This window comes from Dermacentor albipictus, chromosome 9 (assembly GCF_038994185.2).
Source record: "Dermacentor albipictus isolate Rhodes 1998 colony chromosome 9, USDA_Dalb.pri_finalv2, whole genome shotgun sequence".
In the NCBI taxonomy this organism is placed as follows: domain Eukaryota; kingdom Metazoa; phylum Arthropoda; class Arachnida; order Ixodida; family Ixodidae; genus Dermacentor; species Dermacentor albipictus.
This window is the reverse complement of record NC_091829.1, coordinates 90,474,053-90,492,114: the sequence shown is the minus strand read 5'-3', so window position 1 is coordinate 90,492,114 and position 18,062 is coordinate 90,474,053. Positions and strand designations below refer to the sequence as shown.

At 47.3% G+C, this 18,062-nt stretch overlaps 2 protein-coding genes across 4 annotated transcripts in view; one reads left to right on the top strand and one right to left on the bottom strand.

Annotated features, from left to right (window-relative positions):
- The first annotated feature begins 4,555 nt into the window (after window positions 1–4,555).
- Window positions 4,556–5,752, top strand: LOC135908956 (uncharacterized). The gene has a single exon (XM_065440815.1). The coding sequence runs from the start codon at window positions 4,556–4,558 to the stop codon at window positions 5,750–5,752; it is 1,197 nt and encodes a 398-aa protein (XP_065296887.1).
- A 10,016-nt stretch (window positions 5,753–15,768) lies between these two features.
- Window positions 15,769–18,062, bottom strand: part of LOC135908945 (uncharacterized) — a 71,001-nt gene continuing 68,707 nt past the window's right edge. The window contains exon 13 of one of the 3 annotated variants that reach the window (XM_065440809.2): window positions 15,769–16,308. In XM_065440809.2, coding sequence (XP_065296881.1) covers window positions 16,081–16,308 — 228 coding nt within the window. In that variant the 3' untranslated portion in view covers window positions 15,769–16,080. The remainder of the gene's footprint in view (window positions 16,309–18,062) is intronic. The other 2 variants (XM_065440808.2, XM_070525743.1) reach the window with 2 other exon arrangements.

Here is an 18,062-nt window from a genome sequence, read left to right as displayed (position 1 = left end):
CTCACGTAAGGTTAAGAAGCGCTCCAAGGAAAGGAGCGTTTTATTGTTTGGGCCAAGCTACCTTCATGCGTCTTTACGCCGCTCCTGGCCCTGAACGAGCGTTTCGTCTCAGTGCTTAACCACGTGACGTTTGCTTGCGCATGCGCGCTGTCGCCCACCTTCGGAGAAGCGCGAGCACGGTACGTTTTGCCAGGCACGTTCGTTTCAGTCACGCGTGCAGCATGGAAGCGCTGCTAGGCGTTGCACGACGCCGGCGTGCCAGCTTTGCTGGAGCACATCAAGTTTTGCACTGTAATGCACTGTAATGCTGTTTTGCACCTAAAGCTTTTAAGAGATAATCTCGAACCCAGGCATGGCGGCAACCGCTCCTTACGTGAGGACGGGTGAAGGGAGCTTTCAGAGTATGCTTGCTTCCTCCATCGGTCCTTCGCTGTAAGGAGGCCTCACGTAAGGTTAGGAAGCGCTCGAAGGGAAGGAACGTTTCATTGTTTGGGCCTTATTATGAAATGATGTGGTTCACCTTCGACGTCCGTAGACATGGAAAGTGAGGATGTTTATGTTAGCACTGTTTCGTTATTTCCGCATATTCATGGCCTCGTTGATTTATTAGATCGTCATCCTTTGGAATAAGCTTTATTTTGGAAATCCGCAAGTCTTCAGTGACTCTGACCATCTTCTTTGATATTGCGATAGATGTATCTTGTATATCAAAATAAACGATACTTCAGTTGATGTATTCATAATGCGTCTACTGAAACACATATTTCCAAATGCGGCATGATACCTACACAAAACACTCGAATAGTGTCTTGAGACATTGTTAAGGTACATTTATCTTCAATACTGCCTAGCCCCTACACTGAGGTGTACAGTTGCGCACTTAAAGGGCAGGAAATAGGTGTTACCCTAATAATAAAAGCCATGCCGTTGGTTGACATCGTGAGAGACCGCTTTTGAAGAGAGCAGCTACATTGCATGAAAAACTTCTAAAGGTTGTCCCAAGAGTCGCTACTCTAGGACGCCATTGCACGGAGGCGGTGATCGTAGCAGTCCTGCCTCAGTACATCAGATGCGCCATTCTTCAACGTAGTTGAGTTGAGATGGCCTTGTGATCGTAGTAATATCGCTGCGTTGCCTTGGTCTTGTACTTCGTCGGCAGTGAAGTTGCGCTTCCTGCCACGCTTTGCTGTCTCGCCTGATGATGTAGACGCGAGCGATTCAAATTTGCACGGTGATGACTCCGTAGCGCGCCACACGGCAGACGCCTTAAACGCATCGTGGTTTCAGAGGCACCATAGGCATACGTACGTAGCGCAATCCGCAAGAAACATTTACTTCCTCATTACCGCGCAACCGCGGATGCGCGGTGGCGAGCTTTCTGGCTCTTTATGTGTCTGTCCCCCTGCACGGCAGATGCTGCCGCTGCGGCGCTTGCGACGTGGGCGCGGAGGTGAGAGCCATGTAGTGGTTTTATTTTTCGTTAGATGAAGATGATGTAATTTGTGCGTTGTTTTTCGGGCACGGGTTTCTTATGATTGCGAGGTCCCGCACAGAGGCAAGTAATGCTCTCCCATTAAAAATTCGTGGACATGCTCGCACTATGTCCTCGGCCGTAGCCACGGTCTCTTGCTCTCATTCTGCAGAGATTAGAAAACAAACAAAACGATAAAACAACTCGAAAACATAAATGAAAACCAGCGTTCGTTGAGTCGATCATTTGGCATTTGCAAAATAGTGCATTTTATCCCGTACTACATGGTTAAGCGCAGGTTTCCATTTGAGCGTTTAAAACAGCGCAGTAAAAATTAATGTTACACTGAGATATTACGCGACGGTCCCTAAGGGTCCGACTACAGTGGAATTAACCTTCCAAATTAACCTTCCCTATGTTACTTAATGTCCTCCTAAGCCGCGAGTGCAGGATTGAAGCTTGTCATTGCTAGAGGGATAAACCTGCACTATAGTAGGAATCGGGTGGATGGCGCAAGTTGCGGGAAATTTCGTGCGCGAAAATAAATCGGCATTTGCCGTAGCTATAACGTGAGCGGGAGCGTAAGTAGACCTACTTCGAAAATTGGAAGTGGCACTGCAGCAATATACGGGGGTTTTCCTTTCTTCTTTTCAACCATACAGAATATATTTAGGTAGCCTGCGGAAGATAGTGTAAAGGGAGTCTCCTGGAGTTAGATTGCTCGAAGCGGCGGACAATACTGTCAGGGTAAATGGAAAAGTATAATCGACTAATTAACCAGAATGCTCTAATTACATTTTTAAGTGCTTGCTTTACAGCATACATTGCAATTTATCAATTTTAGCAGGTGAGCTTTCGAAACAGATGCACTTGTAACGAATTCTAAGGATTGTATGGGATTCGAGATATACGCCGTGAAACTTGCGGTAAAAATGCACTGGTGTTCTACTTACTTTTTAACTAATCGTCATTTTTTAAATTCAACCATAAAGGTAACTCCAACGCCATGCATACCACTGCAGACCTTGGAAATGAATATCTCGATACTTGGGCCATCCTGAAAATTTGTTCCACGTAGATAGGTCTTACTTGGAAACTCACCAGCTACAGTTCGTAAATTGGAACTTCTGCCCTGAAGTAATTACTTAAAAAGTTATTTGGTAAATTTCTCTTTCCTATTAGTCGATCGTGCATTTCAATTTGTCGTGGAAATAATGTACTTAGCCTACTCTGTTGTGAACGGTACGGTGTGCTATCTATACAGCAACGTCATCTGTATAACGAAGGATTTCGGAGGTCCTAAGTACTTCCTTCTAAAGGCGTTTGGCTAAAATTGCAGTGACACACCGATCCCGTTTCATATTATATCCCAAGTTTATGTTGTTTGTACCACGGTGATTCTTTCCTGCCGCGCTGCATACATGTATTGTTTAAATCAACGGTCTCTCAGTTCAGCTAGAAATAAACCAGTTGAAAGTTCGTTTTTGTCCATAGGTTCATACTAGCGATGCATTTTTCCTTCAACACAATGAAAGAGCTAGCCCAGCAACTCGCCTGCGCAGTTTCTATGTGTTATCTAAATATTCGTCGTACCATCTGGTGCACTAAAAGAATAAATAAAACTTGTGGTCGTTTGTGATAAGATATTGTTGCTTACAGAATAAAAAAATGTCAGCAACTTCTCAGTAGCTTTCAGACGGAGCAGCAGTGACAACCTAAAATATATACCGGGAACATGAATTGGAACTCGGAAAGAAAGCAACTGATCAAACGTCTGTTACCCATAAAAACATTATGGAAGCGCGGCTTCTAAGCATGAAGCCGTATATGTATATGTTTTGCGGTGTCAGTTGGGCAAGTGTTACAAGAGCCGGTGAACCTGTAAACGGAAAGACGCAATGGAGTGGTTTCGGAATTGTTCGGGTTTACATTTATGCTAATGCCGCATCGCAGGACGCTATCGCGCTATAAAACGGACCAGCTACACTACGCGCCTGTTCTTTTCACGTAAGCCGTCAGCGAGAAATACGCTTGGGTCTCAACGTAACGCATTAACACACATACGACAGTAACTCAAAGATCGAAGAAAGGTTGAGCTACAAACAGTGCATCACCAGGCAAAGCACATCACATAGCTGACATTTTTTTTCTGCTCATCCCGCGCACGAGCACGCACACCTCAAAGCCGGGGGCATTGGTTGCTTAACTAGACTTAACGAATACATAGACACAAATGATCAACCACATTTTTACAAACGTGAACCATACCGTTAGTTCGTGGCCTGCGGGCGCCTTTTGGTTTGTATTAACCAACGGAGAATGATTGATTTTCGTACACGTAACAGAGTAACACACCCACACTGCACCTCAGTATCCTAGAACGTTCGCACTACGTGTACATTGTCCGATCAGACGCTGCACTTTGGCTGGTTCTGAGCTGTTTGCAGGATTAGTTATCATTACATTCTTGAGGCGAGCAGCACGAACATACTGAGATTAGTCATCATCGCATTCTTGAGGCCAGCAGGACGAACATACTGTGTGTGAACGGAGGAAAGCGAATGCTAGTTTACTAGTGGCGGTGTTTTTTTTTAATTTATTGATTTTTCGAATGCCCATCACGTGCGCAAACACGCACACCTAAAGGCCCCGGATATTCACTTTAAGCCCACCCAACCAAGAAGGAACGATCACGCGCACAGAAGTGTGAACCACCAAGAGACAAAGCTATCTCTCTGCTTCCGCACCAGGATTTCCCGCACCCGGCATAGAATATAGGTATCGTGGCACGTCAGCGGAGAGCGTGGGCGAAATGAAACCACATTATCAAAGCGCCAGTGACATCACGTCCTGCACCCACTCTCCCGTTTCTTCGATTTGCCACTCTGTCCATCTCGCCCTCTTCATTACCTGTCGCAGAAAGAAGCGGCGTATGACGGTGTTCTTCCCGCCAGTTACAATTTCAGCGTTCTTTAACATCGTCATTTGCGCGTTTGTGGTTGTGCGCCCGTGCCGAGATGTTTGGGTGCAGCACGCTATAGCTTCCCGCGTTTCGCTTCTTCTCGAGCGAAAGATCCGGGAAAGATGGGGGGTGCGCAATACGTCCTGACGGGCTTCGGCGACTTCTTCGAGCGACGGCGCATCGCCTTCGTCGACCCACTGCCTCGCAGCCACGTGTGTTGTGCCTGTGGTTTCGTGTCGTCCCTGTCCGTGAGGCTGCCGTGCAATCACGTCTTCTGCCGGCTCTGCAGAAGTCAGATCCCGAGCGACGGTGCCAGGTGTCCCGTGGAAGGCACGCTGTTCAAGAAGGACGACGTCGCGTCCCAGACCATCGAGCTGCCTGACTTGGAGCACCTCCGCGTCTTCTGCACCAATGGCGGCGGCAGCGGCCAACGCTGCAACTTCGTCGGCAAGCTGTCGGAGCTGCCCGCGCACGTGTACGAGTGCGGCTACGACGAGGTGAAATGCGAGAACTGCGACGGTGCCGTGACTCGAAACGCAGCCGTCGATCACCGCCGACAGTGCTCCGCCGATCTGCCGCTCGCGGGGCCAACGGGAAAAGCTGCCGAAGTCGCTGCGGCGAAGGGAGACCCGGGAGCCGTCGTGGAGGACGTCAAGACGTTGCGCCAACGCGCGTCGTGGAAACAAGTCGACCAGGAGGGATTCGAGAAAAAAGCCGACAGCAGCTTGGCGGAATGCGCGACCGACCACCGAACACACTCTATTCGCGCCAAAGGAACGTACAGCGGCGAAGTCAAGGAGCCCGACACGTCGTCCGCCGGGCCTGTTTCGAGCTATCTTGCTCCCGGACCTCCCCGCACCGCTTCCAAGCAATGTGTATTCACCGCGTGGTGCAGGTTCGACAACATATACGAGAAATACGAGGAGCTCCAATATAAGTACGCTGCGTCGGCTGTCACAAAGGGTTGCGCGGGGGGCGCCTACCCGTTTTCGCTCAAGTGCACGCTCACCAAGGAAGAAGAGAACGGGGGAGTGGAGTTGTACTTTTCTCTCTATTTGCGCAGCGGCGAGTGGGACAGTTACGACGAATGGCCCTTAAGTAAGGACGTGACAGTGATCCTTACACACCCTAGCAACAAGGAAAAGGACGTGAGATTCCCGGTCTGTATATTCAAGAGGGACAGATTTGAGAAACCTGCCCCACTTGGTGCCACTTGCAATGAAGCTCACCCCATGATTGACGGCGAGAGTTGGGAACGCATGGAATTAGGAGGTTTCATCCATAAGAACGCCCTTAACGTCATTGTCGAGTTTGAGTGACGTACTGATGACTTCGCACCGCGAACATTAGTTTCGGACGTTTTTACAAATGTTCAGTGCAAGTTGAAGACCATTTGATTTCGTCAGAAGCTACTCACGTGTGCTAGAATCTAACCCGCATCTTTGCGAGAACCACCTGCTGCCAATTAGATAACGCTGCATGTTTGTATTCGGTGTGTGCGTTCATTTTCGTTTTCTTTATTCTAGCCCCATGTATTGACATCATGCTGGTTGCGTGCGTCTAAATGTCCTCATTTATTGTTAGCATCATCTAGTCTTGCATATTTTCACTATCGTGCAATGATATCTTATTGAGGTTTTTTGTCAACCATGAAACCTGTTAATTGGAAAGTGTCTTAGAAGGAAGTAAATTTTCCAACGGATTACAGCAGTTTTGCGCAAGTTTACTACACTTTTCGCCTGCAATATTATGCACCGCCGCCTGTTTGCACTGACTTATCATTCAAACCGCAGCCTTTTGTTTCTGCAACCCTATGCACTGAATGTAACATGTCATGCATATTCTAGAGTCTACACTCACCTATGCAGCTCCCGTTTACATTTCTTTTCTAACAAAACATTCCATAAATGGATGGTTGTCAGCCTTGAATTCACGTCGTGAGGGCGACCGTTGTTGAGGGGTACCTTTTCGTAATTGTCCCAGCGTCGTGTGAATGCATCAGCGGTGAGAGAGACATTTGGGGACTTTCGCTTCTCGGAATCTGCATATGCCTAGGTACTACAGCACCGCGGAGCAGAACGCGCTTTGATCTGTTTGTCCCTAGCCGAGCTTCACTCAGCGACAGCGTGCAAATAGCCCGGAGGGGCTCGCTCTCTGCGGGTCTTTCGTGGCGCCGCACGATAGCATTGCGCTAATTACTGTAAGTTCCTAGGTTCGAATTGTGTTTATAAATTATATTTTTAATGCTGCATTCTATGCCAACCTCACCGCTTGACTTCTGCAGTACATGTTCCTTCTTCCTATGCTTCACCACCGCGCGTGGCATGAACGGCTCCTGCAAAGTGATAATGTATAGGAATATTTTGACCCGTCATGGTAGCTTAGTTGCTTTAGTGTTGGGCTGCTAAACATAAGGTCGCTTGATCGAATCTCGGACACGGCGGCCGCATTTCGATGGGGGGCGAAATGCGAAAACACCTTTGTACTTAGCTGCACGTTAAATAACCCCAGGTGGTCCAAATTTCCGGAGTCCCCCACTACGGCGTGCCTCATAATCAGAAAGTGGTTTCGGCACATAAAACCCCATACTTTTTTAAAAGAATATTCTGAGAGAGTAGCCATGGTTTTGGCTTCCTCTGGTGCGTTTCGAGTGAGCAGCCGTACAGCGGCGATCTCGAGGGCTGCCTGCGCTCGGTTAGCGAGCGGCCAAGTGGCGGCTGTACCCTAGAAGCTGGAATTCTTTGGTTCTTCTTGGTACGGAAACCATTTGGAGTATATTTTCCCTTAATGATGCAGCATGAAATAGTACTTACACATTTCTTATGCATTGCTTCAGGGCTATCGCAGCAAGATGCGATATGAACGATGTGTCAAGCAGCAGCTTGCGCGGCTTCGCACCGATTACACAACACGGAAACAGTTATGCACGATTTGACTACGAAGGGAAACGTGAAAAAAAAAATTGACGCGTGCACGCACACAAGGAAAACAAAATTAGCATCGGGAAAAGATGCGAAAAATTTACCCGTGTAAGAATAAAAAGTACATCCACGCAAGTCGACAGAGTCAAGGTTTTAGAAGTGCACTGTTCATTCGCGGGGATGACTCCACTCACCGCCATTCGATTTTCGTTCACGGTCGTCAGTGCTTTGCTGCTATGGACGCAGAGCATGATTTTAACGAAACTTCTTATCTCCGGCTTGCAGTTTATCAAGCGAGGAATGTAGAGTAGGGTGGTTTTGTGAGCCAGTTGGTCCATGACGAGATTGTCAAGGTTCCAGCGCGTAAAGACGCGAGCACTTCGAAAAAAGAAACGCACAGGATAAAGCTGAACGCAAACTGAAGTTTTATTCCGAATGAATTCCGCAGGTCGCCGCCACGTATGCCTGAAAACAACGCAAAAAAAGAAACGGCAGAAATGTAGGTCATACAACCTCCTCCCTTCCACCCTTAGCCCTGGATCTCGGCAGGTGATTATGTAGTGTGGCATGTTTAGAAGTAGATTTCAAAATTCAAGTGCCTTATCGATTCACTCACACATAACTTGGCGCCAAAGTTTGTTACGTAGAAAGCTTCATATATATGTCTTCCCGTTTCACCACGCTCTCTCCTCGCTATTCTCCCTCTCTGCTCCGCGCATTGATGTACCGGCAACGTTGGGCCAACTTAGAACCGACTGCAACAGGGAGGTATCTTATAAACGACATAAGAAGCGCATTTCCTGAAAACGGTGGTGTGTGGTCTTTTTCCACAGTCACTGCTGGCTTCTTTATTCTATACTGCCATGCCATTGAACAACGCTTCTACTTTCGTCAGCGCATAAAGCACCAGAGTAATGGCATTCGTTGTGGCCACACGTTTTAGGTTACGACATAAACCATGCAAATACGACATCGCTCAAACCTTTTTTTTTCTTTTTGAGGATTGCGGGTTCTCCGCTGCCTTTCTAGCTTTTTCCTTTTTTTCGTTTTCCTGAACGAGGTTTTAGCAACAGCCATTCAAAAAATGGCCAGGCTTAGCTTGGAAGCCAGGAATGCGTTGCATATTGCGCGAGTTGGGGCCCAGCTTTTCCTCCGGCTGTCGTGACGTCACGTCACGTGGTTGCGCTAAAGGTCAATGTTGGCTGCCCGGCGGCGCCCAAGGGCTGAACTGAGTGATTGCAATATGCAACGCATAAAAATAGAAGCAACCTAATAACAAACATAGGAAACTTAAAAGAAAATAGACCTACATATGAGACGCGCAGCAATGAACAATGGCTCATACCCTCAATGGTGGCTGCCCGGCCGCGCCCAAGGGCTGAAGTGAGTGATTGCAATATGCAACGCATAAAAATTAAGTGTGGGGTTTTGACTTGTCAAAACCACGATCTGATTATGAGGCACGCCGTAGTGGGGACTCTGGGCCACCTGAGTTTCCTTAGCGTGCACCTAAATTTAAGTACACGAGTGTTTTCGCCCCCATCGAAATGCGGTCACCATGGCCGGGATTAGATCCCGCTACCTCGTACTTAGCAGCCCAACACCATAGCCACTAAGCAACCACGGCGGGTAGCAACAGCCATCAAAAGTGACGGCGGGTAAGAAGTAATGTGGTCAGAAAGTGGCCGGGTAAGTATGTGAAGCCGGGGTAGAAAGAGGTGCATAAGGGAAACGAGAGAAACCGTCGCACAGCAAGGCCATGCCGGTGAATTTCGGGTCAGAGGTAGCGTGGGACAAAAAGTTGCCAACAGTGTCCAAGTAAACAAGGATGGCTACGACATTCAGGGTCATGGTGGCTCTTTCGCTTGGTGCTGTGGTCACGTTTCTTTTTTGTGGCTACGAATCGAGATGTTTCGTGGAAACCGAAGGATTCCTTGTTGCCAATCACTTTATTTATATCGGTTTCAAGGATTTCAGTGAGGAAATCATGGAAATAGTTGCGATGTGCGAGCTTTAGCCTTCCCAGTTAGCCGCGTCAGGTTCTTTTAATTAATAAAGCACCTTTCAAGCGAGCCGGAGTTCACCGACGATTACAATACTTCACACAGCGGCATTTGAGAGCAGCTCTGTGCGTGCTTTCACTTCGCGATATATTGAGACAAAGAATTTAAGAGCGGCATGTAGCAGAGTCGGCAATCGTTGAAAATTTGATCTGGGGGTGAAGCGTGTCGGCTTTTATACATGACACAACGAAGGTTACAGTGTGATCACTGGTGCCTTTTGCCTACCAGAAAGTACTTCAGAACTCACGTCGCGCGTACCATCAGATTACAAAACAATCGCAACCATTGCAATCGAAACAAGCGCGAAAAAGACCGGATTGTGGAAACCATTCATTTTAAACCACGCCAAACTACAGGCGGACAAGGAAGAGCACAGCACCAGTGCTGACTGTCAATAACATATTTATTGAAATGCGCACAAATATATTCTATTCGCAAAGGGCTGAAAGAGAGAAAGGGAAGGGGAGTCATCGTTAATTAAGTCCTGCTGCTCAGGCGTCACGAACGTAAAAAAAACACAGATATTATACACAATACGGACAAAGTCGAAACTGATTAATTTCTAAGAAACTTAAGTTCCTTATCGCAAATAGCTATATAGAAGGGGCGCTTACGCAAGTGGCTCCTAACTCTCAAATTGAAACATCATAGATTTCCCTTGCAATGTGGTCGCTGTACCTTCTCAGTGCCCGTGTGTCTTTTAAGCAACTACACCCGCACTTTGCACAGTGAACAACTAGATTACTACCAGTCTTAATCTTGACACAGTGCGCATGCTCGCGCAAGCGTTCACTACGGCAACGTCCCGTTTACCCTATGTAAGTGCAGCCGCAAGAGGTGGGAATGGCATAAACTTCATTAGCATTACAATGTACGCGCTTGGAAGTATGTGGCTTACTACACAATTCAGGCGTTTGCCGGCTATCGTTGTCTTTCTTTCGCAACCCTCCCAACTTGTTAGTAGTGGTATACACCTTAACACCGGTTCGGCCCACGACTTTCTTGATGCAGTGGGACACACAATGTACATGAGGGACCGAAACAGTCTTGGTTACATCCTTTACCACTTCGCTCGGTTTCATGAGGGAACGACCCTCTTGAAATTAGACTTCCGTGAAGCATGACAGCAGTTGTGCTGGATAGCCACTCGCCGTATGCCTATGGAGTTGGTTGCCAAAGCTGCTGGAAATCAAGTGGGGGCAAGAGGGAACAACATTATTTCCGAGAGCTCCCAGGTTCTATGGAGCGCTTCACTACTCTTGAATGATTGGAAGCGCAGGGGAAGTCATTGCGATAAGGAAATTACGTTCTTTAGAAGTTCATCAGTTTCGATTGTGTCCATATTGGGTACTTTATATTTGTATAGTATTACGTTTGCGACGCATGCTCAGTAGGAGGTAATTGACGATGCCTCGCCTTCCCTTTCTTCCTTTCTCTCTTTGAGCGCGTTGCGAATAGTATACATTTGTGCGAGCTTCGATAAAGAGGTTGTTGTCAGTCAGCGCTGGTCCTGTTCTCTTACTTTGCGTGTGTTTTTTTGCACTGTTAAAAATGAATGACCTGTGTCACCTAGCTTGCACCGAAACCCTTCCAATTCATGCAAACCAAACAAGTGTGAGTGAGAGCTGACGCGAGCAGGCGATAGTACGAAACGACAGCTCCGGCTGAGATCAGATAGGAGTATGCATCGAGCGGTCGGGCAGGTCCACATGAAACCAGTTTCCCACGCACATGTCACTGCAGAGGCCGCTCTCACCGTTCGTGGCTCGTGTCTTTCATCCGCCACTCCGTATTCGCTCTTTCATCTTTCGCTGTTGTGCTCGTACGCTCGGCTACGCCGCCGCCGCCGCCGCAGAAACGGGTCATTAGACAGTTTTAGTTACACGTACGTAGAGGCTTCGCGTACGCAAACGTGAAGAGCTTACGTACCTTACGTGCACGCCATCCGACACGCTTTTAGCTACATGTACGCGAAGCACGCCAAGAGGGACCCCGTAGCTCCATCTATCGGGAAATGTGAACACGGCGGTAGCCAATTCAACCCCGTCGCCGTGTTTCGATGCGAGCCGTCTGCGTGCGCACGGCCCGCTATCGCTTGTTCGTGATCTTGCGGAACTTCCGCACGAAGCTGTCTACGTGCGCAAGAAACGCACGCAAAGAATTGAATCTCACGTACGTCCGGGAGACGCGCTTGCGCCCGCTACGTTCTACGCATGCGCACTGCTCACACGTAGAAGCTCTATGTACTCAAAGCCTCTACGTACGTGCAACTAAAACTGTCTATTAAAAGCAGCGCTCTAAAAGAGGGAAGTGTTGGTGCGTGAAAATTCTCTCCGAAAGGTGCAAGCATTTGTTCGCGGCGTTGCTCCACTGGTACTGCTACGATGCTTAACTGTTTTCTACCTTTATAGGCAACTCCGCACTGCCGTTAGTGTTGTAGTATATAGCATAAACGTTTAGCAATGTATAGCCAGTAACGTCTGTCATGCTCTCCGAAACTAAATATTTCTATTCTGCACTGATATGAAAAGGCTAAAAACTGTAAAATTACATGGTTAGTGCGTCTTGGTATAAAAATAAATGAGTGTTCGTTTTTTAAGTGAGGACGCACCTTCTTTTTACAGTTCGCTCATACGTGGGATGAGGTCGTCTGCGTCCGGTCACTGACGCTTGTTCGTATGCTCGCACTAAAACCCCAGTAATTCCGGATATAGCGTTGACACCATGTAACGTACGGACCTTCAAGATTCAAAATTATAGCAATGGCACATGCAGCGTACTAGACGAAAACAAAATCCGCGTAACTAAAAAAAATCGGGATCGCATCATCAATTTCACTACAGAGCCTGAATCAGCAATGTCTGATCTGGTATTCGCCGCTCGCATAAGACGAGCGGCCTGTTGATCGAGTGTGAATCGGCAGTTCTATTGGAGTTGATAGGGGCACAAAGAGGTTCAATCACGCTTGGAGAACGCGGGTGCAGAATCTCAAAAAAGCGCTTTGCCCCCCGTCGCCCCCTCTAACTTTTTCACACAATTGCATTGTCCTGCGGCTCTGCAGGGTTTGTCTGTAAATCCGAGGCCGTCGTTTTCCCACTGCAGTTTTCGCAATCTGACTAGCTGATTTTCAAGGAATAATACAAGCTGGTTAAATAGTCGTAATGGGCGCTAGTGGTCTTATTAGTTTACTGCAGGAGTATAGTGAACAAAGTAGTTGAGCTTATCGGTTTGATAGTCAGTAAAGGCAGATATCGTAATAGGCACTGAATCTTAGCTCAATCCAACAATTAGTGATAGCGGAGTATTTCCGCTAGGCTAGGTAATCTATGGCAAAGATAGGCCTCGCCTCAGCGGAGACGTTTTTCTTTTTGTTCATTGGACATTACGCTCTAGTGTTCTGTATACGTGTCATGACGCTATTGAAACAGTCTGGTGAGCAATTGTGTTATTTAACAGTTCTAGCTCTGTTGTTGGGCGGTTTAACGAGCGCCGAACTGTGATTCGGGCAGATTGCGGACTTTGCTCGAAGTTGTGTCTGAGGTGTCTGGCGAAGCCATGTTGTGCGGTGGTGATTTCAATCTGCGAAACCTGTGCTGGCGTGATAAACACTGTCACATCGATATTCGTTGAACTGCAGACACTGAAATTAAAAAGGTAGTAGACACGTCTGGTCTGTTGGAGTGTGTACACGAACCAACCGGCGGAGGCAATATCCTAGATTTGTTGTTTTCAAGCTTGCGTAACTTAAGGTCTGCTACACTTACACTAGTAATGAGCGATTATTAAACTGTAGTTGCCACAGTTAAAACCAAATTTCAGCGATCGAGCTCTTGTGATAACAGAAACACGTTTTTCTGTGATAAGGCAGACTACGAGTACAAAAACAAAATACTTTTTATTACCTGCCTGTTTTTGAGTGGCTTGCGGAAGAACACAATGTACATGTACTATGGGATACTTTCAAATGCGAATTGCATGAAATTACAAATGAATGAATATATACAGAACGTATAGTCTTCTAAGCTTAAAATCCATAAAAAGCCTAATGTAGACGTTCCCAAAGACATAAGGAAGCAGCCTATTATCCCACCGCTACCCAAAAACATGCATCCCGAACACCACAGAGAAAGGCGGGAGGAAAGGGAAAGGGCTATACAGAGGATATTCCAACGCTCTCAGGACGTGGTGTACGTCGACGCGGCAGCGTACGCGACTAATCAGAATATGTCTATCGTTGCAGTGAACTCAGAAGGTGATCTTAAGGTCAGCGGATCTGTTAAAACTAACAGGGCCGAGGTTGCTGAGGAATCGGCCATTGCTCTCGCAATGGCTTCGACACTGGCCACGATATTATTTAGTGATTCTAAAACCGCCATCTTAAATTAAGAAAAGCGGCGCATTTCACCGGAATCACAGCAAATCCTGGCAAACTTCCGCGGTCAGCGGGTTGTCCATGTCATCTGTGCGCCTGCGGACTCCTCCCTCTTTGGCTATCATGAATCCCTCCGTGCAAACTATTGTAAGCGACTCCAAAAGGGCAATAGTCAACTTTTCGAGAGGCAGCATAGGCGTCTGTGCAGCGCGAATCCTACGGGACTTTAACAATGAAAACACTGTTGAACTCGTATGAGTATTTGCCCATTCGGGGAATCAAGGGAATGAGGAGGCGCACTGGGTAGCCCGAGGTCTAATCAACCGGGAGATGTGCCCCTCAGACTCGGATCCCATGGATGAGGCACCGACGGCATACCACGAAATAACAAACTATTACAAGCAAAAAAGGCGAATCTACTCGCCTCCAAACGCAAGCCTCACGCGAGCGCAAGCCTCGATCCTGCGTCGAATCCAAACTAAATCGTTCCCCAGCCCACATTGGCTAGCCATAATTACCAACGGGCAATGGAACCCCATATGTCAAAATTGAACAAATCAAACATTGGCTACCCAAAATCACATTCTTTGGGGGTGCGAGGGCTTACCTCCTCCCAGGTCGCTCCTGCCAGCTCCCTCACAACAGACGTGGGAAGAGCTGCTCAGAACGCCCGACGTAAAAGTACAAGAAGCCCTCGTTGCCTGGGCCGAAAGGGTAGCTCCTCGTGAGGGGCCATCCTAGGACTCGGGCCTGCCAGAACATAACTGAGCAGAATCTCAATAAAGTTGTTACCACCACCACCTCCCCTGCAATGAGGCTGCCGACACCGTGGCTCGAGCACTCACAAGCCGAGCCACCGGGGCACCGTGGCTGGGGCTGACAGGGGACCGGATGGTTGGCTACAGGGAGATAACTAAAGATTACAGATTGGGGAGGGTGCGGTTTTCCTCCCGCACACCCATCACTTAATAAGCAGCAGGCGGTGGCATGACGCCTCCTTCAAACAAATACGCATCCAAATTCGGGGATTTATAATCATTGTTACCAAGACCAATGATCGGCCAAATGTAAATTTTATCTAGAAAGGGTGGGCCTATATCACATTATCTGGGCCTGCCCTCGGGCGCCCCAACAGGGCCAAATAATTAAGAATCGATAGGAGTGGGAGACCGTATTGCTCAGCTCAGCCACCGAAGACCAACCTTTATCCGTGTAGCAGGCCGAGGATGCCGCTAGAGCTCAAGGGCTTCTGGCCGCCATCTAGGCGGTGTTGCCCCCCCCCCCCCCCCCAATCTGCTGGCTACATAAATAAAAGTTATTTCTCTCTTTTTGGGTGATAACAGCCACTTTACAGTTAATTAAAGAAATGAATTTTTACGCACAAGAAAGCAAAGAACGAGGCTCATTACGAGGAATCGGCACAATTAACGCATGGTTATGCGCTGAATAGTAACATCGCACGAGGAAACTACTTTGAAGTCTATATGATAGACTGGCAACAAACCCTAAGCTTTATTGTAGATGCGTAAAAGTGTATGGATCAAATCAATTGGGTACAAAAGAAATCTGTGTTAACCAAGTTGATACAGATGACTAAGAAAAGACGACGTGCCGAAATAAATTATTTCACTCGGTATTTCTGTACGTGCGAAACAACTGCTGAAATATAAACAGTTTATATAGGAAACTTCGGGCAGCTAAGATGAAGTAAACCAAACCACGAGCTTTTCGGGGCAGCTTGAACGGAATTAACTAAATAATGGCCAATATCCGCGAGCTTTGGAACTCGTCTCAAACTTCGTGTGTGCAGTGCAGTGTTCTCTCGGGGCAATGTACACTGGACATTTTCATTTGGGTGCGGATGGGCTCAGAGCGACAAAAATTAATTTTATTTCGCAGATATTGTGCTACGCAAACTGTTGAGGCAGGTGCATTCGGCGTTTGCAGGATCGAAAGATGGCGGCTTCGAAGCGGCTCTTCGTTTGCGGCGTAATTTTTGGTCCGAGTTGAAATTGGTAATCAGAACATAAATAAAAAAGAATAGTACGTGTAGCATGTGTATTACAAAGGAGTGGCACCGTAATTTCATTTGGAAATAAATGCGGCGTGTGAATCATTTACAAAATACGACAGTATCGGCGGGAATGCCGCAACAAAGCAATGCTTTTAGCAAAACGAAGGAGAAGCGTCACATCTGGGAACAACAGAGGAACGCGTAGGAGCGCGCATCTTTTACTTATTAGTGACATACTTTTCACTGTCTATATCACCGACGTAACCGTCGCGTATCTTTAGGCGTCGCAGTTATCGGACGACATATTGAAGGCACGACTGCGGCAGCCTTTCTGCGTGTATCCGTTGAGGAGCAGGTGTTCCAGCTTGCAGAGGAGCTTGAGGCGGTAGTAGGGTCCCCGCAGAGTCAGGAACACACAAGCGCTCGACCATGAAGCATCGTAGTCAATGTCATACGCTGCGATGTGGTAAGCAAGTGCCTTGGCGTTCGGTTTGGTGCCGCATATCTGCGACGAGAAAGAAAGTGAGGATTTTGCCTAGGCTTCTGTTTAAAAACGCAGAATTGCATTCAGGGCAATGGGTTCTTAAAAGGAATATCATCGTAATAAGACTGGTACTCGTAGGTACAAAAACTGATATGATTCACTCAAATATAAAGAAGTATTTAAAAATCTTCAAGGACACTAGTCTCGCAGGGGGGGTCCCGCATTTTCGTTGAAGCTGCTCTTGAATTAGGTCTGTCTGTGTGTGATTGTGTCTTTCTGCTACTGCAGCTTATGTAATCGTAATGTTTTCCTGGAAAAGCTCATGGAGGACACTATGCACGAATGCGAGCTTTCTGATTCCTTTTCTTTTTCTCCCCCACGGCTTGCGCCACCGCTGCCGCGGATGCGCGGAGACGAGCGCCATCTGGATGGTGCTGCAAGGAACGGAGAGGAGCGCGCCGCAAAACAGAGTGCAAAATCGCAACTGGCAAAATGGCAACTGCAAAAGGGGGTTGTGTTTCAGTTTTCGCGTAACAGGATTATGTTTTCTCGTATATTCAAACTATAGACCGATGGTATCATGTCTGCAGGCTGTTTTTACGTCCTACTTTGCAAATTTTCTGACGCGTGTTACTTTGAGAAATTCAATTATTTCAGTGACACCTCTGCGCCACGCGGAGAGCTTGCGTGGATCGGAAAGCGTCGTTCGGGATGATTTTTCTCATGCGGTCAACGTCGTTGACACCGTAGCCGACACCAATGCCGTATATTCTGCGACATGGGATCCTTAATTCTATCGCATTAACATGAGGCTTTGCCATTTCGCAGTAGTTCCCTCCTTTTTATAGATGGCTTGCTGCAGTGTATCAGGATGCGCTCCGATCCATATATTATATTGACTCATGCGGTAAAATTTGCAAGCTTTCTGTATACGCTTTTCGCGTGGCCTCCTAGATGTGCGCGTGCTGACAGGTTTACTCTGGCCGTTAAATCCACGCGGAGGGATCCTAGGTTCAGTGGTTATAGTGGATGACTTGTTCTGCGCACCACGGCTCTCGCACCTGATAGCTTTTCATGCGTCAAAGAGGCTTTTGCCCAATCCGCTACTGTTGCTGGGGCTATGATGAGGCGACAACAACAGGATTTTGCAATGCTATAGGATGCCTTTCCGATTAGCAAATGATGGCTGAAGGTATACGAGGCGCAACGCTCTAGCTCGTAGCTATTTATCCCCAAATGCGTAAGCTTGTTTGCGCGCGCATACTCCTAATATGTTCACGTGAGTATGTACAAGTGGTATATCTCTGAGACGCGTAGAAAGTATGAACAGCTGCCAACTGTTACAATTCAGTAATCTTTTTAACTGCGTGTCAAGTGTTGACTTTGTAAGCGAGCGAACAAACCTAACTCGCAAAACTAACCATGCCAGCTGAATGGCACACGTTCAAGGTGAATAGCCTCTGAAAGTGCAAACACACAATGAACGTTTCAGCCGAGGCACAGCAAGGTTTAAGAAAGATTCCTTTATGGATTAAAGAAAATATGCTAGTTATCCTGCGTGCGACTCGATGCCATCGCCTGCTGGGTGCCGAAGTTTCAAAGCTGGCTGGAGCGAGAAATTGTGCGCGAAACGCAAAACGCGAAAATACGCAATTATTTATTTGTTTAGTAGCACATTATAGTTGCCGCAAAAGCAGGCACTATCATAACAAACTGTAATTTTGAAGTATTCGCGTGTCTGATCTAATACGCGCGTCTGCTTACAGCATGTTTAT

Coding starts and splice junctions, on each gene's coding strand:
- LOC135908956 (XM_065440815.1), top strand. CDS start 4,556: ATGGGGGGTGCGCAATACGTCCTGACGGGCTTCGGCGACTTCTTCGAG.